This window comes from Molothrus aeneus, chromosome 2, assembly GCF_037042795.1.
Source record: "Molothrus aeneus isolate 106 chromosome 2, BPBGC_Maene_1.0, whole genome shotgun sequence".
NCBI lineage: Eukaryota > Metazoa > Chordata > Aves > Passeriformes > Icteridae > Molothrus > Molothrus aeneus.
Genome location: NC_089647.1, coordinates 100313718 through 100337762, shown reverse-complemented (window position 1 = coordinate 100337762; position 24045 = coordinate 100313718). Strand labels below are relative to the sequence as shown.

The following is a 24045-nucleotide window of genomic DNA, read 5'->3' as shown; positions in this document are numbered from 1 at the left end:
TCAGCTCTATGTGCCCCAGCCTCTGTTCTGCCCAGGCTGCTCTGAGTGCCAAATGGACATTGTGCTGTGGCTGCAGAGATCCTGTGCTCTGATGCAGCACTTAGAGTCTGCACTTGTCAGAGCTGCCCTGTTGGATTCAATTTTCCCTCGTTTTGTGTTATGTTCCTTTGCAGTGCATCTCTCCCATTTTTATTGTAGCCACGCTATTTTTGTGCTGGCTCTGATGTTTTTGATTTCTGTGTCTGCATTAACTTTAAATGGATGATAGATTTCAAAGTGGGTTTACTCATGTGCTTGTACTATCAAGGTTTATAAATTATACCTTCAAGCTTCAAACTGTACTAAACTTCAGGAATGAATTGTGCTTAAGTGAATAGAATGTACAATTTGTTTCCTAATTACATTTTGATCTAAAAGTACACTAATTTTCCCTTATACTCGGCATTTTTTTCTGTTTCTAGAATTACTTCTAAGGATAAGTTAATTAGACTCCATCAGTATCAATGTAGCTAAGCTGCATTAGCAAGGTGATCAAAGGGCAGCTACAAGCTTCTGAGCAAAAGGGCTTGATGAATTAAATAGTTGCATTTGCTTGAAAGACAGGGAAAGTAACAAACTAGCCTTGTAACAGGCTCATCCTACTTTTTGTTATACTTTCAGGTTTCAGAGTAACTGAAGGGAGTAGACTGAGTAATCAGTAGCACTTTACTAGAGCGGTTCTGCATTTTGATCTAGTTGCCTGGAGTTACATAATGCACAAAAAGACCCTTTCCAACAAGCACTAAAGCATGTAATTATTTTTTCAATTGGTTAAAAATTATCAATATTTTCTAAAATTACTGGGGCTTAAATGTGTCAAAAAAATACTAGCACCAGTAAAAACCCCATACAATTATGAATTAGTTTTCTCTTCTTTGGCCTCGTTTTTGTCATCATGTCTACATTAAGAAGATGGTGAAATACTGAAATACTCATGCATGTAAGCTAAATGCTATTGCTCTCAATTTAAATCTGATCTTACTGATAAGATTAAAATATTTCTTTTGATTCATCATATTCATACTTCTAGAGCTGCTAGACTTGTGGCAAAGAGTGTTGCAAAGAGTAGCTGCAAGAAAGAAGAATATGAGGAAGGAATATTACAGAGAATTCCAATGAAAGATGAATGAAAATTGGTCAGTATGGGCAGGTGATGGATTTGCTTCTGCCTTGCTAGTAGATATTTGTGAGCTCTGAAATATCGTAGAACTCCAAAAGGGGGGAAAGAGAGGGACATTTGTTTGTGCTCTGCTTCCAAAAGAGATGAATTTCACTATGAAATATTGAGGATCTTCTATTGGTTTGCCTAGTAAATATTTGAAGTTTTTCCTTCTGTTATGACAGATAGTCTGCAGAAGTGCAAAACCTATAGAGATGGCTGTGAAGGAGAAGATTTCCATGTTTTGTCATGTGGAGCCTGAGCAGGTCTGTGCTTCAATATTACATGTGGGAAAGTATACAAATATTTCTGTGCATTTCTCTTTTCAACTTCTGACTGCTTCATTCATATGTGATTGTTTTTATAATTTTTATCTTGCTATTATGGATGCCATAGCATTTTCAAAATATCAGGAGTATATATGTTAAGTTTTATGTCAGACAGTCATTAATAATTTAAATGTGTGTTGAGTAAAAGCTAATAAAAAATAGATTTTGAGTGCATGGTTAGTTGTTATACATAGCATGAAACTGTACAGTTTTCACAACTATGGCTGGTTTTATTAATTTTTTATTATTAGGTATTTATTGCCCATAAATCATCTCAAGTGAATATAATAATGGATGAACAAAGTGTGGTTAAAGCTAGGTGATTTGCTTATGTCCACAGATACAAGCAACAGCCACATGAACACTCTTACTGTGATTATATGTAATGGGCTAATTATGCCCTTAAGCATGCATCTATGGTATAGTTATATATTCTCCTATAATTCATGTGTGGTTTTTCCCCCAATAGTTTACAATTAATTGCTATTCAAATGTTAATTTTGATTAATTGACTGCTCTTTAAATATTTTTCCAAGTGAGAGCATTTTACTTTTCAATGTACTGGATAATGCTGAAGGTACAACAGATTCAGATTGAATGGGCACACAGAGAGGCACGGGGCAGCACACACATGTACAAAGTTTGTGATGAGCAGAAGCATCTCAAGGGTAACAAACAGAGTACACATGTCTTGAGAATACTTGTGCTCAGGATTCTGAGCTCTGTGATCTCAGGTAAACCAAGCACAATCACCTTAATTGCTGGCAGCTTGGATGCAGTTTGTAAATGTGTTCTGAACAAAAAGGTCCTTAGATGGACTGTACTCAGTAATTACATCCGCTAGTTCACTAACAACATAATTTTAGGAGAATGTCACAACCAAATTGGGTCTGTTTTGTTAGGTTTAATTTGTTTTCTCGCTTTCATGCTTAATACTCCTCAAGCTTGTGAGAGGGGAGGAAGGAACTGCTAGCAAGCATGAGTGTTTGTGGGGCCAGATGTTTGCATTAAAACCGATGCATTGATAGGCTTGGCAAGCCTGGATGATGGTATGATGGAGATGTAAACCACATTTTTACTTTTTGAGTAACTTTTTTCTTGTACATTTAATGTAATCTTAAATATTAGCTGTTCTGTCCTGCTCATTCAAAAGGAAGATATTTAAAAACCAGAATGTGTGTAGAATAAAAAATGCATCTAGTATCCAAAAGTAAAATGAATGTTTCCTATGAAAAATTTACATAAGTTTTTTATGTTCTGCCTTTTTTTTTGTTAGGTGATATTTATTCATGATGTTTCTTCTACTTACCGAGTACCAATCCTATTGGAGGAGCAAGGCATCATTAAGTATTTTAAACAGAGGCTAAATTTACCTATTGATGACCAGCCAAGTGATCTTCTAATGAAGTGGAAGAAAATGGCTTGCAGGTATTCTACATCCTGCTGCTTTCTCTAGAAGTGTTGTAATTCCAGGTCAGTTTTAGCTGCTATGAAGTCTCCAAACTGGACTGACTGGGTTAGTGCTGATGGACACCTGTGAATGGTCTGGGTTTAAAACCACTGGCAGTTTGGAAATTTAAAGGGATATTTTGTGGAGTTAAAGAAAAAGCAAATGCTGTTAAAATGGTTTTTGGTTTTTTTTCTTTTTTTTTTTTTTTGATGAAATTTGGTGTAGTAACTGAAGAACTTTTTTTTGTCAGATATGAAAGGTTGCTGAAAGTGTGTTCCATAGCTCTCGTGGGCAAGTACACAAAACTAAGTGACTGCTATGCATCTGTTTTCAAAGCTCTGGAACACTCTGCATTGGCAATTAATTACAAACTGGATTTAATGGTGAGCATATTTCTGGCTTTTGCTTTCAGTAATGCTTTGATTCTACTGTTGTATCATTCTGTGGTAACCTACTAGTTCCCATCATGTGTGGCAGTTTTAATTCATGTGAAAACTAGAAAATGAAACATGCAGATAAATACAGACTGGCCAAGCATCTCATTTTTTAAAAGAAATGTTTACAGATTTAATTATTTTATTTGGAACTAAACTTACCTGAAAGGAACATCGAAGTTACCCAAAACTGGATCTGATGAAAAAGCAAATTTTATCTTCAAATTTCTATTTACTGTAATAGTTAGATTTCACTTGTTTTCATGACACATAGTTTTATGGTGAACTTGGCAGTCCTGGGTTAACAGTTGGATTCAATGATCTTAGATATCCTTTCCAACCTAATTATTTTATGACTAGAAAAAGGCAAATGTACCAGTCTTAAAAAAAAAAAAGGCACAAATTAGGATTTGGGGAAATGGCAGGTGGTCAGCCTTTTCTTGTTCCCTAGGAAGAGTATTAGCTAATACTCTAAAAAATTGTTTCTGTGTGCATAAAGAAACAAGAAAATGGGAACAGCCAGAATTGATGCCTGAAGATTTTTAGATCCTGACTGGAAATGATCCTAAGCAGCCTGCTGTAATTTGACTTGCTTTGAGCAGGGAGTGAGGCTTGAGACTTCCCAATGCCCTTTCTGCCCTACATGATTGTGTCACTGTAGGGTTTTGTACCAACAGCTGCAGAGGGGAAAATTTTTATGATATGAAAAATAGCTTTGCTTTTAGCAAAAAAGGTGAAATGTGCCTGCCCTGTCTGCAAATGTACAGCAAGCTTCATGTGCTGCTGGTCTTAATTTTGGTGGGACTTCTGCATTAACAAACATGAAAACTGATGGCTGCTGAGCTCCAGGGCAGTGTTGCAATGTTAACAGACACAGTTCCCACTGTACTTTACTGCATGTCCAAATCTCTTTTTACTGTTTATGCCCAAAGGCTGTCAGTATAATCCCATACTGTGAAGGAGCTGCTTAATCTGAATGACAAAATGTTGATGCTTCTTTAACTGATAAATGTTCCTTCTTAATATGTTTGGCAAGGAAAATACAGTTAACTCCAACTGTCATTAGTTTCTCTTTCCAACCTTGCAGTATCATAGTGTCTTTTTAGTTGGTTGTGTAATATTCTTCAAGTATAGAATAGCAACATTCAAAAGTAGTTATTTTTCTGTTGTATTTTGATGCCTTCTGGAATGTGGAAAAAGTAGAAAATATTTGCTAGAAAGCAGTCTTGTCTGGGAAACTTTCAGCAATCTCCTTGTCAGTTGCCTTTCTCTGCACACAGGTGAGTTCTGCCATTTCAGATGATCTCATTTTTATGGAGGATGGACTTTACATCAGAATGTGGTTAATTATGTTAATCTGAGAAAAAGGCTGACAGAACCCAGAATCAAACTCTGATCTTTTGTGTCCCCAGTGCAGTACATTGTCCCCTCACTTCACTCTAGTGGTGCATCAGGACCAGTGCCTTTTAGTAATACTAGAGATTCTAATGGACTATTTCCAGTAGGGCATAGGTAATGATTCTTTCTCCCTTTCTACCCAAGAGTCCCCAGGAACACCTTTCTCACAAACAATGCATATTTTTCCAGTCTTATTATAAGATTGGACAAGCTGTGGCACCCAAAAGCCAGACATGTAAACATCCCGGCCACATCCCATTGGGATGGCAGGATAAGGTAAGCACCACTCCTTGCTTGGCCCTGGTTGCCCTAGGAAGGTAACTTGGGTTCAGAGTTGCAAAGCATTCTAGTTGATCTGCTTCCCTGGAGGGTGCCAAACAGGGCTGCAGGCAGACACAGCTCCTGAGCTGTGTGCAAAGAAAAGGGCACAGATTGCTGCAGTTAGAGCAAACACTGGATCTTGAAAGCAAATACTAGGTCTTCAGTGAAATTGTTACAGTTTTATTGGCAAATTCACTTGAAACTCTTAATAATTTCTCTTAGCACTTGATCATATACTGTCTGCTACTTGTTCTGTGGAAGAAGAGACCATTTCATTGCATGTTTTTCTCTATTAGTACATAGATTCAACAGAACTTGAACATTCTATGGAAGCAGAGAACTCAGTGAAATATCACCAGGCATGGCACAAACTGTGCAAAGCAGAGTAAGTGACATTGGGCATTCTGTATCCCAAATGTAGACCATGATATTTATTTCATGTGATGAAAAATGATTCAGTAAATGAAATAATTTCTCAATGCATCCAGACTTTTGTTACTTATGTGAAATTGAATGGGTGGTGAAAAGCTTCAGCAAATTGAAGTATCAACGTATATCCTCAAAGTCTGCTCAATCTCTTTAGACAAATTGCAGGTTTTTTTGGTTGTTGGTTTAGGGTTTTGATTTTTTTGTTGTTGTTTTGCTTTTTTGGATATCCTTTCTTTACAGTGCAGATCAGTTGTCAAAGCTTTGTTGTCAACATGCAGCATAGTGAAAGGTGCTTGTAAATGCACCCTACAAATGTTTTTGTTAAGAATCATTGCTAGGATTTCAATTTGTATTTTTAAAGTGATGTTGTTTCTTGTCTAGATGCATTTAGTTTTTTTGGTATTAGAAGATCTAAATTTTGGGTGTTAGGATTTTAAGCAATGAGTATGTAGCTAGTTTATTTGAGCACTATTTATTTTAGCAGTGGGAATTTCACTGTGAAATGTGATATTGGTCAGATGACAATTGGGGTAGGTAGATGAAACAAATCTCCAATTTTAATGTCTTTGTATTCTGAATGTTCATATAAAACATGCCTTTCATGAATTGTGCTTGCTTAGTTATAACTTCAATAGTCTTCAAGTTGTGTGGATTCCTCTGCTGGCTTGATTCTACATGTTAATTCTTTTATATATGGCTGTCATTACAGTGGCATTCTAGTCCCAGGAGGTTTTGGAATTCGGGGAACAGAAGGCAAACTCCAAGCTATCTCCTGGGCAAGAACAAAGAAAAAGCCTTTTCTTGGTAAGATCATTAGAGTGAGAAATTTCTGTGTTTAGGAGATGTATAGCAAGCTAATTGATTTGATTAAAAAAAGACAAACCCCCACATTAGAGAAGGATCCTGTGTTAGGGAAGTATGTGTGATGCTGTGACTATCTGCCATGTAAAGAATCCCCAGGAGCATAGTCTTGTACCACATCTGCTGTATGAGGAAGGGAAAAAAACAATCCCATCTGCAAAGGTTTAATTTACATGTACAAAAGTGGAGAGTCTTTCCTTCTCATTGTAATTATATCACTATAATTCTCTTTATTAAACAGTTTGCAGAAAACATAAATGTCTTTGGACCACTTTTGCTATATTAAATGTTTTTTTTTTTTTGATTTACTGGTATATGTTATTACAGTAAAGTCCAAAGACATCATCTGGCCTATAAGCTAAGTGCTGTTTGTGTAAGTGCCTCTGAGGCTTTGCTTCCCACTCCACATTTCTTACTCTTAAGTGTCTGAGTAGTTGCCAAAGCAAAGTTTGAATCTGGATGTACCCAGGCTTTCAGCTTCTGTTTCTCTTTGCAGTAATTATTGGTGAAATAGATGAGAGAAATAAAATATCTTTGAAAGGGCTTAAAGTGCATAATTGTGTCACATGTATTTACAATGTGCCAAGTTTGAAGTGTGAGTTTTACATTGAGCAGCCACTTTTGGTTTAGGTTTTTTGTAAGTCTGTGTATATGCAATGAATACCAAGATTTCAAAGCAGTCAAGTTTAAGACAGAGCAGCAAGTACTTAGTCAGTCCCATTCTTTGGCCTGGAAATTCTGGAGTTTTTGTTTTCTCTTCTAGGAGTTTGCCTGGGAATGCAGTTAGCAGTTGTGGAATTTGCAAGAAACTGTTTGAATTGGGAAGGTGAGCTCAGTAGGCTGGTGTGAATATGATTTATTTAGAGGAACTTTTATTCTCTGTGTGAAATGTATGTCTATTATTAGAACTGTTTACAGATCCTGTGGTTGTTAGATACTTAGGTCTTGCAACAAGACCATTTTCAGCTAAGTACCCTGTGCTACCTCTCTGTGCAAGGGAGTAAGAACTCTTTGTTATATGCATTGTTTGAAACCTGCTTTTTGATCTAAAGAGTGTAGAAGAAAGCGTGCTTTAGAGTTCACCTCTGTAGTCTCTTTCTGAAGGGTGCTGAAGCTGAGAAGTGGTTTTCTCACTTGCCTTCTCATTAGCCAGAGGGGCCAAGCAAGAGCCATTCAGTAGTAGCATGAAGAGATTTAACTTATCAATGAATTTCTAATTCTAAGAGCTGGGAGAAAAGTGTTTTAGAAAGCAAGAAAGGGAACTTATGTGTCTGAGGTCATATGCTTCCTATGATTGCTTCAAAAGTGGTGCAGGATGCATTTCAAATCATGAGATTGTAACATAAATATAGACAAGCCCTGAAATGCCACAGAGCTTTTATGAGTTTGTAGTGCATGCAGAGCAAATGTACTGTGTTTACTTTGAACTTCTGTTCCAGATGCAAATTCTACAGAATTTGACCCAGACACAAAAAACCCAGTTGTAAGTACTGTTTTTTCCCTGCATGTGTTTTGTGAACATACACCTTTCTTAAAAAGGGAGTTTACTCTGTGTTAGTTAAAATTTATCTATATTTCTATGTGGTAGGACATGAGGTGGTATCTGCTGTCCTTACTCAGTATTGTTTAGAAAGGTATTTTCTTTTGATTGTGTCTTGCCACTGCCTATTTGCTTCTGTGAATTGCCTTAGCTTTAATTTTGTAATTTTTCTTATGGTTTCCTTGTGTGTAAACTCATGCTGGGAGTAGACAATTATTATTAAGTTGGCTTTACTAGGGAATAAAATATAAAAGGGACCTGAAACGTGTAGCACAAGCTATTACCAAAATAAAAATTTGTATGACAAGATAAGGATTAAATGGAAATGGGCTGAAAAATTCTTGTATTTCCTATATATATATAGTATAAATAATCACTATACCTATCCTCCCCATGCATCTTACAGTTCTCCTTTTGACAAAACTGTCAATGCCCCAGATATGGCAGGGCTCTCTGCATCATATGCTGATGATAGCATTTTAGAGTGGATTTCACTGCATTAATAATGTAGTAAAACTTATAAGTGTAAAACTTATAACTGTAGTAAAATTTATAAGTAGTAAAGCTTATAGAGCATTTGCTCAGTTTTTCAAAGTTTCTTGTTTGCATAGGAAAGATAATCCAGTCTGAACTTTTGAAGGTAAATTAAAGACCTTCAGAGTTTCAGGGAGAGACTTGCTGCTAGAATTTGGTGGTATTTGGAGAAGTCTCCAGGTGAGTGAAGGGAAACTTTTGACATCAAATTTGTGGCCTTACCGTAGTTAGAGGTCTCTTCCTTTCTCCTTGACTATGTGCAAAAATGTACTCTTTCACTGCAGGGGTCAATTTCATAATAGCAATGTGTTGTAAAATGTGGAAGATGTTGAAAGCTTACTGTAGAATTTTAGGTGGTAAGAAGATAGAGTACAGAAGACGGATTCTGGGGCATCCTTATTTCTAGAGCTTTTTGAGTGTCAGTTTTATTTAATGGTATTTATCTAATTTGAGTGTCAGTTTTATTTAATGATATTTAACTGGGTGATCTGCAGTTTACATTCAAGGGCAAGTAAAGTAGATTGTTAAAGAGAAAATTATGTGTACATAAAGTTAAGAAAATAATGGAGTGAATGTGTCATAGAAGATTAATACTTGTTTATGATGGAAGTGTTATCATTGCAGTATGTATAATGGATATTCTGTTTTTCTGAGCTGCATTAAGGTTCTGAAATTGGTTATTGACAGTCATATTTCAGCATCTTAATCTGATCTTTGACAGCTCAGTTCTGGACAAGAAACAGATGTAAATCTTTCCAAGTGGAAGATTTGCACTACCAATAATTACAGCCACTAAATAATCTGCTTTAGCAGAGTCCATCTTGTGCTGAAAGCTGTTTAGATATTCTATATAATCAATAAAAACAGTTGAAATAGAAGCAGATTACTGAATTATCAAACTGATGTAGATGTTTCCTTCTCCAAGAAAGTTAATTGGAGTATATCAGCACTGATAATATATTGTGATGCTACTGTGCACTAACTTAGGACTGAAGCAGTGTACTTTTCTTTTGGTTTCCCCTCTTAAAACAGAAGAGGGAGAAGGAAGGTACTGGTGAGGCAGTAGTTACATTTCCTTTTATTTTTTTAAGAAAAGATAGAACTTGACAGGTAGTTTTGCAGGGGAACTGAGGGGCATCATAAAAGATGCAGCTACTTACATTGCTTCTTAATTTGCTAAGCATTCAGGTACTCAGAACTGTACTACTGAAGTTGATAGTTTCATCTAAAGTATGTAGAAAATATTTTGGTCTCTTGTGTTTCTCTTTGTTGACTGCATCTATGGAAATTTGAACCTTTTTGCTGCAAATAAAAACTACAATTATCAAGTAGTCCTGTAACTCAGTATTACACAGAATCACAGAATCATTTAGGTTGGAAAAGACCTGCAAAATCAAGTCCAACCTTAAACCAAATACCACCTTGTCAACTGGACCACAGTACCAACTGTCCTTAAGTACCACATACATCTGTGTCTTGAATATCTTCAGGGATGATGACCTCACCACATCCCTGGCTGGCCCATTCCAATGCTTAGCAACTCTTTCAGAGAAATTGGTCCTGATTTCCATCCTGAACCTCCCATGGCACAGCTTGAGGCCCTTTCCTCTCATCCTGTCACTGGCTGCCTGAGAGAATCCCCCGGTGCCCACCTGCTGCTGTTGGGCAGTTGTAGAAATTGATAGGGTCACCCCTGAGCCTCCCTTTCTCCAGGCTAAACCCCAGCCTTCTCGACAGCTCCATGTCAGACTTGTGCTCCAGACCCTTCTTCAGGTCTGTTGCCATTTTGTGGACATACTCCAGCACCTCAATGTCCTTTTGCCCAGGGCAGCTTTCCAGCCACTCTTCCCCAAGCCTGGAGCATTGCTCCAGCTCAGCAGGGCAATGAGAGAGGTAAATGAGCTCTGAGCACAGCCCACATTCTTGGTTGATTATTTGCAGGTGATGTTCCCATTACAGATTTTTAAGCTTTTTACTTTACTTCTTAGCCTTTTTGAAAAATAATGATAGGTAAATTTTTAGTATTCTTTGCAGGAGGATGACTGTTCAGAAAGGTCACACATTTGCTTGAGTGTAGAGCTTGGTATGAGTTTTCTCATGCAAATGGTAATTTCACAAAGAACTCCTTTAAAGGGAAACAGTATGGTCTGAACTGCTAGTGAACTGGATTCACTGGATGGATGAAGAATTATTTGTTGTTCCATTTCCCTCATATTCCTCTGCTATTAAACTTAGCTTTTTTTAAAATGATGCTTTTAATTATGTTCTTTGTCTGTTTTATTGCAACTGCATCTAATACTGTTCTGGAAGAAAAAAAAAAAGACTTTCTGGAAATAATTTTTTTCTTTGATTTACAAAAGCTAATTTTACTTGTGATCATTGTTCTTCATGTACAATTACACCTTGTATGGGATCATGAACCTGATCTTACTGCGCTGGGTAAAATAACTGCATTTTCTAGATACTCAAGAAATTGTGCAGAAGCATTTTTTGCCAGTAGGTGACACTCTTAAAACATGTTAATTTCCTAGTGCCCATGTTTCCTATTCAGGATGTCAGTAACCTGATTGAATTCCAAAATTTCTAAGGTTGCCCAAGAGATGAAAAGGAAAGTATGTCTCACACATGCAAAAAGCATGTCCTAAAATTCTGTGATTGTACTTAAGTGTGTATCTAAGGTTGGTAGTGGAGCTTGGTTAGCATAATGTGCATGTGGTGTATTTACTTTTTAAATCAAAGCATATAGTTAATTTAGAATATTTTCGTAAACCAGGAAAAAAGTAATACATACATTTTTTTTCTTCTAAGAAGTAACACATTTCAACAACTAAAGGGCTTTTGTAAAAGAAAGGCCTGGGAGCATATTAGGACAATCATATGATGTTTAAACATCATATTTTTAAAGTCTTCCATTCATGCATCACTGGTGTGGAGTACTTTATTCCTCATTTCATTGAGGGGAAATTCAGGCAGAGGAACGACAGTAATATGGGATCTTGAATGCACTTCACAGGCTTTGCAATTAAGCCAAGTCTTTAAGTCCTTAAGTAACTTGAGAAATCTATGTGATTTATCAATATAATGGATGATGTTGGTGCTAAAATGCAGTCCAAAATTTCAAGTTCTCTAGCAGGATTAGTCCTTAATCCACTGATTACTTGTCTTCAAAATATCCGTTCTTCATATTTCTCTTTCACTAATTTCTTCTTGAAGTAAATAATAATGCCCATGAAAACACATCTGTTACAGGAATCATACAATGAAAAGATTAGAACTGCACCAAATAAGGCTAATGAACTTTAACTGCAACAACAGTCACTCAGTTTATATATATATACTTGTATGTTCCCGTTTACAGAGTCATAACAAAAAAAGTACATACTTATGTACATATAATTTAAAATGAGCATCTAATGTTGCAGTTATCATTCTTGGCATTGCTACATTGCTATTGAAAATAAGTACTTAATTTTTGAAAAATTTGAACTGCTTGTTTTATGAAGTGTCATCTTTTGTGAATGATGAAACTGAACTGTGAGGAGTATTGGATAGTGTACTCTAGGAAACACTCCTCAGATGGAATGCTGCACCTTTCTTTTTGTGTGTTTTAGAAACTGTGTGATTTGAATTTCTCTAGAGGTCCAAATAATAGCCCAGGTAGAGCAGGATTTGTTAAATCACACCTCAAATGTAGCATGAAATAGAAACAGTAGTTCTGAATTAGTTGGAAGGCATTTTAACTGGAATGTGTGGCTGGTGACTGTGGATGAAACACAATACAAACATGCTTTCTTTTCTGTTAAATCTTTATTCCATATGCTTTAAAATAATAACAAATCTGTGGGTTTAGATGTACATGTCATGTAAACAAATGCCAGGCTCTTCTCCAAAGCAGTGATACTCGTTGTTGCAGATGCCTCACTGTCCTGTACTAGTTATCTTTTTTACAATCATCATAAACTCATCAAAGCTGACAGATCCATCCTTATTTTTGTCCAACGATTTAATTATGTTATCAAGTGAGAATTGATCCTGTTTTTATAAGACAAGAATTAAAGAAAAAAAAAAAAGAGAATGAAATTATTAGATCACCATGAGCATTTTTCTATGAAGCATGTTGCCAAGAAATGATGCATTCAATAACAGTCAGTGTTACTTGAAGGTGTTACTGGTGGTGTTGTATTTACTGGTTTGACTGGTTAAACTAGTAGGACAGTGTCTGTTGTTTCCTTCCAAAAATATTAACAAAGATATATAAACATTTGAGAAAGATGAAGTATTACTCAGATGGATTACTTCACTCTTTGGGGTAAATTTGGAATCTGGGAAATGGAGCAGGTGAAATAGCTGCAGCAGGTGCATAATCACCTGCAAAAATTAATATGCATATGACCTACTCCTTTATTAGACACTAAATTGGGTCCTGTATGCACGTTTTGAAAAAAATGTTGCTACTTTCTTTATGGTTTGGGCCAGGATCTGAGGGTCTCTTTCCCTCCCTTTTCCCCCTCCTTAGTATGAATACTGTACTCACTGTTCAAAACATCTTGCTAATGTAATACATTTAGTTTAGATTATTAGCTTCTTTTATTTGTTGTGTCTGGTAAGAGTGCATGTAGCATCCTGATGCAGTGAATATTCTGATAACAACCCTGATCAGGCTAATTAAATAATATAAACCAAATTTGGAGTTATCATTTAAATTCATAAAATGTTTTCTTTTGTTCATACCATGTATCTCCACATGTTTTATAATGACCTGTTATGTTTTGATATTGATTTATAATGGTGCCATGAATATTTGGAAACAGACATGTTGCTTGAAAATGTCTGAGGTCCAGACAGAAAACATCAATATTGTTTTTTCAGAACAGCTCCATTTCCACATATCTGGGAAAATGTGTATGATGCTGAATTGTCTTCAGTATTGTAGAAAGCATTATATTTCTGAATTTGCCATTACATTTCTGTTAATTTTTGACAATCAATTTCTAAGCTGTCTTTTGGGGGAAAGAAAAAACCCTTTGCGTTTTATTGGGTTTTTTGGGGAGTCTGTTGTTAATAAGCCATCTCATGTTAATTGAAATGACTAAATTGGATTACTGTAGTTCTCAAAATACTGTTTTTCAGTGGGAGTGCCACTTATTTCAGACCTTCAGCAAAAATTGCTTTTGTGAGATATCCAAAACATAGTATTTAAAGATTAGTCTAGCAGAAAAATCTAAATTGAGTCCTAATGCAATTCGGAAAAGATTTGGCAGAGAATATATATAATATCAGAACAGAGATTTTTTTTCCTAGCTACAGGAAATGGGTATTTCTCTCTCTAGCTTGGTGGCATCTCTTTACTTGGCATCATTCTGGAATGGCAAAACTTCTTTTATTTTGTGAGGGTGGTAATTTAACCTACATAGAAATTGGCTGAAGTCTCTTGCTTTTAAATGTGTTCTACTATTTTACTTGGTTTATAGATTTTTTTTTCTATATATTTTATAGATTCAAGATTAATTATTTAGATTGAAATGAAAAATATTTTATAAGATTCAGGTACAATATTTCAGGTGAAATACAGCTTACATTAAAAAAAAAACCCCAAACCAAACCCAAACAGAACAGCTCTTTGATTTTTTTTGCATTTGATTTCATAGGACTTTTTTATAAACTCTGTGCTCAAATATCTGTTTGAAGCTACTGTTACCAATGTAAATGAAGTTTTATAAGCCAAACCTTATTTAAGAATTATGGATTTAGTGAAACCATTTGGACACAGTAATCTGCCCTGAACATCATTGCCTGTATTTCCTTTTTCTCATGCATTCCATAGAAGCACAGTGAATAGAATGAGAGTGAAACTTACCTTCAGGTACTGTGCAAATTGATTCTGAAGTAGACTCTTCAGCCCACCAATGGACAGGGCACTGGTGCTGCCCTCCTGTAAAGCATACTGGGTAAAATACTTCAGAAGGTTTTCGTTGAGTAAATGTTCCATGTTTCTCAGATGTTGTCTTGAAGAGTAACTGCAAACAGAACAGACAATAACAATCACAATTTGAAATATATCTGACACTCTCTTCATTGTTTAATTAACCATTTAATGCGCAATACTTAACCTAGATGAAAAGAGTTTGGTTTTTTCCCTGTGAAATTGATCAATGTTCCCAAGAAAGGAAATCATCTAAGTTAGGTTTAAGGGTTTAAAAGACCCAATATATTTAGGTTATGCTTACCTCACTGAGAACCCAGAGCTTTCAGATGTCCAGCAGTGAGAGTCTCAGACTGGGGTGACCTTTATAGTTGCATGCTCCACCCTAATTATGAAACTGGCATGTGTCATTGAGTCAGTGCACTAGTTATTGTGTTTCTGTAGTCAAAGGAATAGGATATTTAGCAGAAGAAATGAGTAATATTTTTTTATCTCTGAAATATGTCATCATCCTCCACTGCACTTGATGTATATTCACTTGGTCTTTATAGGTGATACTGGAAGGGTTTTCTTGCCTGAGTATGTGTATTCTTCATTTCAAGATGAACTACACTCAGAGAAGTGTGAAAAAGACTCCTGTGGCAATGTGTATAGCATTTGTTATTATAGTGGCCTTTTGGAAAATGACAATGTTTTGTGTTATATGTTTTAAAACATATCCAAATATGTAAATATATTAAGAAGCTACTTGTTCTTTATGTGAGTAGTTAATCACACTTCTTCACATTTTCTGCTATTTCTTTGCACAGAAAAAAGATTAAATTCCTTTGGAATAAAATTTTGGTTGCTAGTGTTATGAAACAAAACATTGCCTGATGTGAATGGTAAAAAATGGAAGTGTTCTAAATGAGAAAGTTTAATGTGAGGTTTTCAAACACAGTCCCTTCTTAGGAACACCTTTATAACTGATATTGTGTTCTGCAGGTTCTGAATGTTCCATTCTGAATGTTCCAATGGTTTTATCATGTTCCATTGATGGTCTGTGGGACATCCTGGAGCTGATAATCAGCCTGTGGTTGATGCTTCATGACCCAACACTGTTAATTTTGCAACTGCTGAGTTGCTGGCTCTGGTTGTGGTTTCTACCTGTGGTTTCTAATCTGCCTGCTGTCTGTTGTCATTTTTTTTTGTGCTTGGCTTCAGGCTCACTGACTAGATTTTTCACTCTGTCCATCACTTCTTCAGAATCAGTTGTCATTTCATCATTTATTACTCCTAAACAAAGAGCTATTTTGGTCTGTAGGCGATGGATGGGGCAGAAGGGATATTTTTGGAACTGCAGATGTATGGGTATAAGATTCCATAACAGGTAAGTAGGAGGTTTCCTGAGAAAACCAGGCAAACTTTGGTAGATGAATGTAGATATACACCTTGCAGATTATGTAGACATACACCTTGCATTAGCAGCCCATTTGAATGTGCTTACACTCACTTCCAAGTGTCAGGAGAGTATTAGAAGAGTCTCTAGAGATCATATAGTTAATTATTTCCTTTTCCCTGGAGTGGGGTCATCAATATTTATACTGGATGTCTGCTCAACTTATTAAGTGCCTTAAATAGTGGGGAATCTACAGCCTCCTTATCTGGTTTATTCCTTTTGGGTTTTGTTAGAGTGTATTACTCTGTGTCCACAAGCCTTGCTGCACTCAAGCCCTTTGATTCTCCTGTCTTTGCAGATAGGCAGGACAGACATTTTCCTTCTTAAAATGGCCTTTGACATCAGTGAAATTCCCTGTCTTCCTTTTTTTTTTTTTTAATCTGAAATCTTTGCTAGTTTAGTCTTCCTTTGTGAGTCCTGCTACTTAGATCTTGTAATTTCTTCTTGACTTTCTTCAGTTATTTTCCATTCTGCTTGAGATGCCATGTCCAAAGTTGTGCCACTTGTTCACCTCTCTGGGTGCTCATGGTGTTGCACATTTAAGTAGTTCCAGAGGCATTTGGTTGATGAGGACAGTCTCTGTGCTATTTTACAGGGAGATGCCCAGCTCCAGGGTTTTAACAGTGGAAGACTTGTCAAGTTTCTTGACACTTAATTTCAAGATTGTGGAGAGGACAAATACAGTGATTTAAAATTCAGTGCTAAAGCTTGGCATTGGCTTGGGATTCACAGAATTGAGGCAAGGCATCCCCCAGTATCTGTCCAGTCCAGCTGAGGGACAAAGCTGGAAATGCACTTTCTCCTGTGGTTGCTTTTTGGCTCTACAGAAATTCAGGAGCTGCTGCTGTCTGTACTAACAGAACCTCTCCTGCTGCTATGGGATATGGGAGTAGCAGTGCAAGCAAGCGTGGGGCTCATGGCCTGGAATGCATTGTATGGGTTAGGGTGAGTCCCTTACACCAAACTGGGGCATGGTTGTTCATGACAAGAAGATAATCATAAGTCCTTTTTGCTTCTTTTTCTTTCTGCCAACAAAATGAAAAAGAAATATCTGCTGCTTTCTCCTTTCATCCTCTTTTCCACCTTAGATTTTAGTAGTATTGTGTGACTGGGTAATCTGTTAAGGCTTCTGTTCCCCACCTGCTAATTCCTCCCTGCAGCTCCTGTCTGGTGGCCTCACCATCCTTACTGCTTTATCCCTTTTGGAAGCAGTGTTGGGAAGCTGGTATGCCTGATCTGAATTGTTGACATTACATTGTTTACAAGATTTGTTTTAAGTATTCAAATTACTTTTTTTGTACCTAAGGCACCTCCCTGAGTACAAAATGTAGTAGTAAGATGCTTAGTGGTACGGAGAAGCTGCATTTCGAGGGATCACAACTCAGAATTCAGCACATTAGCCTTGTTAATTTGCTAAGGGTTAATTCAAGAACACCACCTAATTGCAAAATAGCATAACCAGTTTTACTGAAACATCTTCCTGAGAAAGTGAGAGACCAACGACTGGAAATGTGGGTGATTTCCTCAAGAGTTGTGTGCCAAATCTAGGGATGAATCCAGTGTCCTCAGATCAGCTCTGTTCACAAGGCACTCTTATCTGTGAGGCTATTTGAATGAGAGATTGGCAGAACTGGGATTTGCAGTTTGATCTCCTGACTCTTTGTCCTCCTCCAGTAGTTTGTGTGGCATCTCTGAACTCTGGAACCAGTCACAGAAGTCAGTTTGACAGGCCCCAGTGCACTGTCTTGTCCAGAAGTGTCTTTGTAGGACTTAAGTGCTATTCTGAAATATATCCATCTTACCCAGCACAGCCCAGCAATGGCAGAATGATATCCAGGTGTAAGGAATTCTGGTTGCTCACTAAGAATCTGAGCAAAAGTAGGGGAGTAATATGTTACTGTTGCTGCCCTGATGATGTGTAGCTAGCAGACAGCAGCAATTATCTGGACTAAAGAGCAGCACTTGGAGCTTTGATGTCTGTGCAAGCTGAATTCCAGTGTAGAAGCAACAATCCAACTTTGGTTCCAGGGCCTTGCTGCTCTTTCTTGCAGGTATGAAAATATATAATTCCTGCAGTTTCTGGCATAATTCAGTTGGGTTTGCCCTGGTCTAGAGAAGTGATTGTAAGCACAGTATCCTTTTGGAATTGACATTTTTATTTTAGCTTAGATACAAAGCCATTGGCAAAAAGAGGACTAAGTTGGTGATGTCTTGTAAGTTTGTTTAGGGATGCACATCACATGGCCCTGTGGTGGCTGTGTGTCATTTTCTTTCAGTGTGTGCACATTCAGTATTCACTCAAATCTGGGTATTGGTGAATATTTCCCTAATAAACTAGTTTGTTGGCATCTTTGGAACAAGCAGTTTCAGTCACATTGGAGAGCAAGGGAGCACAAGCTGCAGGGATGACTGAAGTCTGGGCGCCACCAAAGTGGTAGGAGGGGTGAAGTTTACAGCATCACAGTCATGTGCATTTAATGATGGATTCAGTGGGATGGTAATCCAGGTGTTGTCTCTTTTGCCCTTGTCACATCCTTCCTGCCACCATTGATGGCTGAATGTTATGTGATTCTGTGCTCTTTGTTTACCTTAAGGTGATGGACAATAAATTGGGTTGGTCTGCAAGTGGGTTTCTATGCCATTCATTGGCACTGTTGGAAGGGACAGGGCACCCTCCATAGGGGAGGGGTGGGGCTGTCACCTGAGGGCAGTGACTATCTCAAATCATCCTGTTTAATCCCCTGGTGATGGGTTAACGCCCTAACCCTCCAGTATTTTTCCACCTTCTTTGGTATATTTCATTGTAGCAGCACCAGGCTCACTTGTAGGACTTAAATGCTATTCTGAAATATATCCATCTTATATATGGATATGGATATCTTATATATGGGTATGTAAGCCCAGTGACTTTAAGCAATTTCAGGGATCTCTGTGAGGCTTATTTTACAGCCTAGCCAGAGTATTGAAATGTCTGTTGTCAAAGTGAAGTTGGCTGCAATGGAGAACATACGTTTGTGGATGTTGAGCACTTGAAAAAAAAGAGCAGGAAGTGGCTTTGTGCTTAGTGTTCACTTATTTCTACTTGCATAGTGCTTCTGCACCATCTCAGGCTTACAGACATCCATCACTAGATCAAAGAAAGCCCTTTGTTAACTTTGTTTATTTTTTGTAGCAGAGAAAGATGGGAGATGTGGGAGAAAAATGATGGGACAATTAAAGTAAATTGGGGTGGACTGGGGGCTCTCTGGAACATATGAGTCCTATCTGATTTGCAAAGAAATCTTGCAAGGTGTCAAGTTTTGATTTCTTATTGAGTAAAAAAGCAGAGCAGAAATTGTGTAGAACTAGTGCTGGTATAAAGAATGTATGTGTGTCTGTGCCTGTGTAAATTACCAATCCCCATGCTGCATCTGAAGTTAAATATGGGATACATTGTGCTGTAGATAATTTGCAAATAATGAAATCCATGGAGATGCAGATGTCTTCTGCTACCATGGTGTGTGTTCATTTCAGCTCTAAGGGCTTTGGTGAGTTATGCAGAGTCAGTCCCACAACTGCAGGCACACATCTTCAGGCATTCTTGACCTGTCTACAAAAAGGAAGGGGCTTTAAAGTTGGGATACTGAGAGCCAGTCTAACTCATGGGTAATTTTTCCAAGATATGTGGTGCTGGCAGATGTGGGAACTAGCTCTGTAGTGCAAATAGGGGAGTTGTGATAGAACATTTCAGTGATGTCACTTGGATTTTACTGTTAGCCTAGGAGGAGACGAAGGACTGACTGAGAGAAAAGGAACATTCAGTGAAAAAACTTTCTGAAAAAGATCAAATAATTATGGGTGAGAAGTTCAGCAAACTGCACTGTGGCCATTGTACAGAACATGGCATTGCTTTGAGGGATGGAATTGTTAAATGGAAGTTGGGGATGAGTTGTAAAATCCTTTATGTGTCACAGGTGATGCATTCCCTATGTTAAAATTGTCATTGTTTGTAAAACCTGTAGTGGTGATGTGTAAAAGGGGTGTCTCATCTCACAAATTAAACTTGAGCTATATGGGTTATCCTGACAAGAGTCTCTTGCAGGCCCTCCCTTGTGACATACACCTAATGAGATGTTGAAGGTGTCTCCCTAAACAGGACTGGGTGTGACTGCTACAGGGATGAATTATTTAATAAGATGCATTGTTTGTAGTCAGCTTTAAATTGGTGATGTGTTATTCATTGTAACTATATGTGTCAGCTGTTACTGTCATATGTACACATCTGGCAGACTAATTTATTACTGAAACTCCCTGTGATGTAGATATTCTATATTGCACAAGATAGTTTTGAGGGAGAATGTGTTTCAATAAGAGGTTTTATCCTTCCCTTTGTAAACCTTGACTTGTACAGCAGTGCAATCTGGTTGTTAGTGCCACAGCTGACATTTACAGTTATGTAGTTGCTAAAACCCTATACCTTTTTTGTTGCATGCTAAACTCAGATTTGTTCTTTAAAATTCTTTAGAGTGATCAAAAATGTGCAAATTTCCATTCCAGCAAAGCATATATGCATTTATGGAGGAGTGGCTTTGGTTCAGTTTCAGGTAGAGAAAAGTAAGTATAAGTACAATAATGCTGTACAAAAGGCACTAGTGAGTTTATTTCTCTGGTGAGATGAGGTCTTTTCTTAGCTGCCCTTTGACACTGCAGATACCTGGAGTCTTTAAATGTCACATCTGTATCTAAAAACCTTTCTTAATCCTGAAGAAGAAATTGATGAGGGGGAGTTGGAATCAAGTTTGTAGCTCATTTTCAGAGCATTGTTCCTCTCAGCAGTGCAAACCTGATGGACTGTTCAAAAGAGGTCTAGAGGTGCATCTAATAAAACACATGGACACTTAATTTAGGGATTACATCACACTGAGATGCCTGATCTCAAAAGGGGAAATGTACCACTAAGAAACTCCCTTGCCCAGCATATTTTTTAGCTAGAAATAGTTATAATCTCTTTTCATGCGAGTCTAGGACTACTGTCTGTCAATGTAATAATCCTACTGGTGAGTAAGAAATGTCATATCTGCTTGTCTTGATCCTGGAAGGGTGTAATCCATTTTGTATTCTTAGAATTTATTGAAAATGACTTGACAGGCAGGAGTCTGATACCATATGAGTTTGTGCAGCTTTCTTATAAAGCCTACAGCTTGAGATGATGGTGTGGTGACACAATAGGATCCTCTTGACTCACTTTGTGTGCATGTGGGAAAGATGGGGAATCCTGGGTTCTGGTTTCTCTAAAACAGTTCTGGCTTTTCTATTAAAGAGCAGAAGCTGGGAGAAGGAGTATTCTGGTGTTTTCACCCCATGGGCCAGTGTGCACTCTTCTGTGGATGTACACTGGGCAGGGACAGGGGGCTCTCAGCAGTTAACCATGTTCAAGCCCTTATAAATCAGTGACTGAGGTTTTTTATCAGAATTGTGCTGCAGTGACCCTTTAGGTCCCTGGGACCCTGCTGGAGCTGTGCTGACTTTGCTGCTGAAGTGGAAGGAAATGATTGAGGTAGTGCCAAAATACTGAGCTGAAAGTGCTTGTGCTAGATAATGACCACCTACATTCTGCCAGGAAAAGGTAAGTTTGGAGAAAACAGCAGCAACCATGAGAGGTGCCCTTAGGCAGAAAGAAAGGGAGGTCATTTTTTGGTAGAAACATCTGAATCTCTTCAATTTCTTCCCCTTCAGCACTGTGTATCTGGATGGTCAGCCTTGCTGGCCTGATCATACTCAGCAGTACAAAATGCAGAGGCAGAGGAATAAATGGAACAGTGGTAAGAACTTTGGAGCTTTCTCTTTGATTTGGAGAAAGAGGTGCTTATATGCACCAGTAGAGCTCCAGAAATTACTAATTCTCAGTAAGAAGACTGTAAGTGAGCCAGGCTTTGTAAAATCAGATTATTAGTGGTATTCTGGGGTATGTTTCATTACCAATGGGAAACATAACAAAAATGATGCTACAAAGTAATGGCTTTACCTTTGGCATAGAAATCCCTCATCTTGTTAGCATTTTGATGTATTAATGTCTAGATATAATAGATGTTTGCTAAATTATTTTCAAAGGAAAACTGTCAAAATTGGCATTAATAACTTTCAGGTCTCTCTGAAAGGTTAATGGAAATTTAGGACAATGGAAGCAAGAAGCTCCTAGAAAATTCTCCCCCTATCCTCTATTTTGACCAAGTAAGAGTGGACATGAGGGAAAATCGAAGAATTTAGAGGGACTAATGAGGCCTATGAGAAGAGTAGCAGTTGTCTAACAAACAGTATAGAGCAATCAATTTTCTAAGTATTTTTTATGTGATTATGGCCTATTGAAAGAAATTAAGCTGTTGCTATTTACAGAAATTGTAGTTAAGAAAGGGTAGTGCTTGTATACCTGGCTTAATTTTAGATTTTCTAATTACTCAATTTGAACATTGAACCAAATTATTCTAGGTTCAAGAAGTAACTGGAGTAGTAGTTTGGATTTTCTCAGTTTAGACAAGTGCATCATATTTAAACATCTGTAAACCAGAGCTTTGAAGAAGTAGATTTGCATTTTGCAAACTGAAATTAACAAATTATCCACCTCAGCCATAACTTGCTTCTTAGCTGTGCTAGTGAGGAAACCAACTATCAATTAAGTTGAATTTACCTTAAAGCCAGATTAATTTATTTTGGGTTAGTGACTAGTCTTCCCTTCAACACAAAAGGACTTGGCTTTTTTTTTGTTTTTCTTTTTTCTTCTTCCTGTAATACACAGGAGTTCACAGCTAAGCTGTAACAAAACGTAGCTTTAAGTAATTTCTTAGGATTCAGAATCAAGAGTGAAGAGAATTTTATAAGAAAGTTTTAAATGTCTTTAGCTTGTGAGGCAGTGCACCAGATACCATGTGGAGGTCAGCCTTAAAGCTGGCACCAGTTTGGAGCAGACCTGTGTAACCCAAGATATCTGTGCATGCTATGCTAAAACATCAAAAAAGGAGAAACATTGCTTTTTCTCTGAGAAACATTGGTTGTCCTCTGAGAGAAGTCCATTTTTCCCAGCACCTCTGCACAGTCACCTTCTATTGCCCATTGGATCCTAGTATTAAAAAGCCCTAGTATAAGAATCTGGAATTATAAATTTGAAAAAAATGAAAATATATGTCTAAAACCACTTGGTGATTATTGCCACTGAAAGATAATACAGATTTATTAGCTGTGGCTTCCATTGGCATTGTCATTTGGCCTGGCTAATTAGGGGAAGCCTGTGTAGGCATCAGAGACATTGCTTGCCATGAAACTCTTAACTTTGGTCTTCATTGATGAGAAGGAAGTTGCCCAAGAGCCTGGGAAAACCACCAAAACCTCAGTATTGCTCAAGCTGTATAATGAAAAATTAATTTTGACAAATCACAGCAGACATGCTGCGCCTGCAAACGACACAGATCAGTGACTGTACTTTCTTGCACAGCTTGACTTTGTGTACAACTTTTTTGTCCTGTGGCAAAGAAATATTCTAATCTTTCTCAGAATAATCCATTTTAAGTAATGATAAATAGAGTTCTTGCAAGGTTTGTGTTGTCTTGCTGTTTCTCTCACTGTGAATCTGGAATTGTGAGATTATAAAGAAACAGTATGAATTAACTGGTACAAAATAAATTATCATTTCAGAGATTTAGTGTCATTAACACCATTATGTGGTGAATATGTTTATATTGTCACCTTCTCACTCAACTAATTTTTACCTGCTTTTTCTGAGCTGAATCTTAAGTAATGAGACATTTAATAATATCTGTCTTCTTGGAGAAATATGAGAGCCAGTACTTAAGCAAACAACAGAAAAAGTTTCTAAAAATAATTTTTTCAGTGAACTTATTTTCTTCATTCCACCACCTTCTTACAAACTCAGCAAAACGTGGATGTCAAGTGACAAATAACACTGGGAGGACCTTTACTTTAGATAAGGAATTATAAGGAGAGAACCCTGCTTTCCTCTTGAGACCCAGATTGAGCTGATGAAAATACATTTGTGACTAAGCACACCTATAATTATTTCACAGGAAGGTAATGTGTGTGGGGCTCTACAGTGCATATTATGGTATCACCTTGACTTTAACAAGAGCACACTGGGTCAGACCACAGCTCCATCCAGGCCAAAGGCCCCCTTGGCCAGACTTGTCCTGTCTCTCCCTTTAC

At 37.4% G+C, this 24045-nt stretch overlaps 1 protein-coding gene across 1 annotated transcript in view; it reads left to right on the top strand.

Moving 5' to 3' along the window:
• CTPS2 (CTP synthase 2) overlaps positions 1-24045 on the top strand; it is a 59086-nt gene that overhangs the window by 7602 nt on the left and 27439 nt on the right. The window contains exons 7-13 of the mRNA XM_066571640.1: positions 1384-1464; positions 2804-2955; positions 3228-3360; positions 5427-5515; positions 6269-6363; positions 7184-7246; positions 7860-7903. Coding sequence (XP_066427737.1) covers positions 1384-1464; positions 2804-2955; positions 3228-3360; positions 5427-5515; positions 6269-6363; positions 7184-7246; positions 7860-7903 — 657 coding nt within the window. The remainder of the gene's footprint in view (positions 1-1383; positions 1465-2803; positions 2956-3227; positions 3361-5426; positions 5516-6268; positions 6364-7183; positions 7247-7859; positions 7904-24045) is intronic.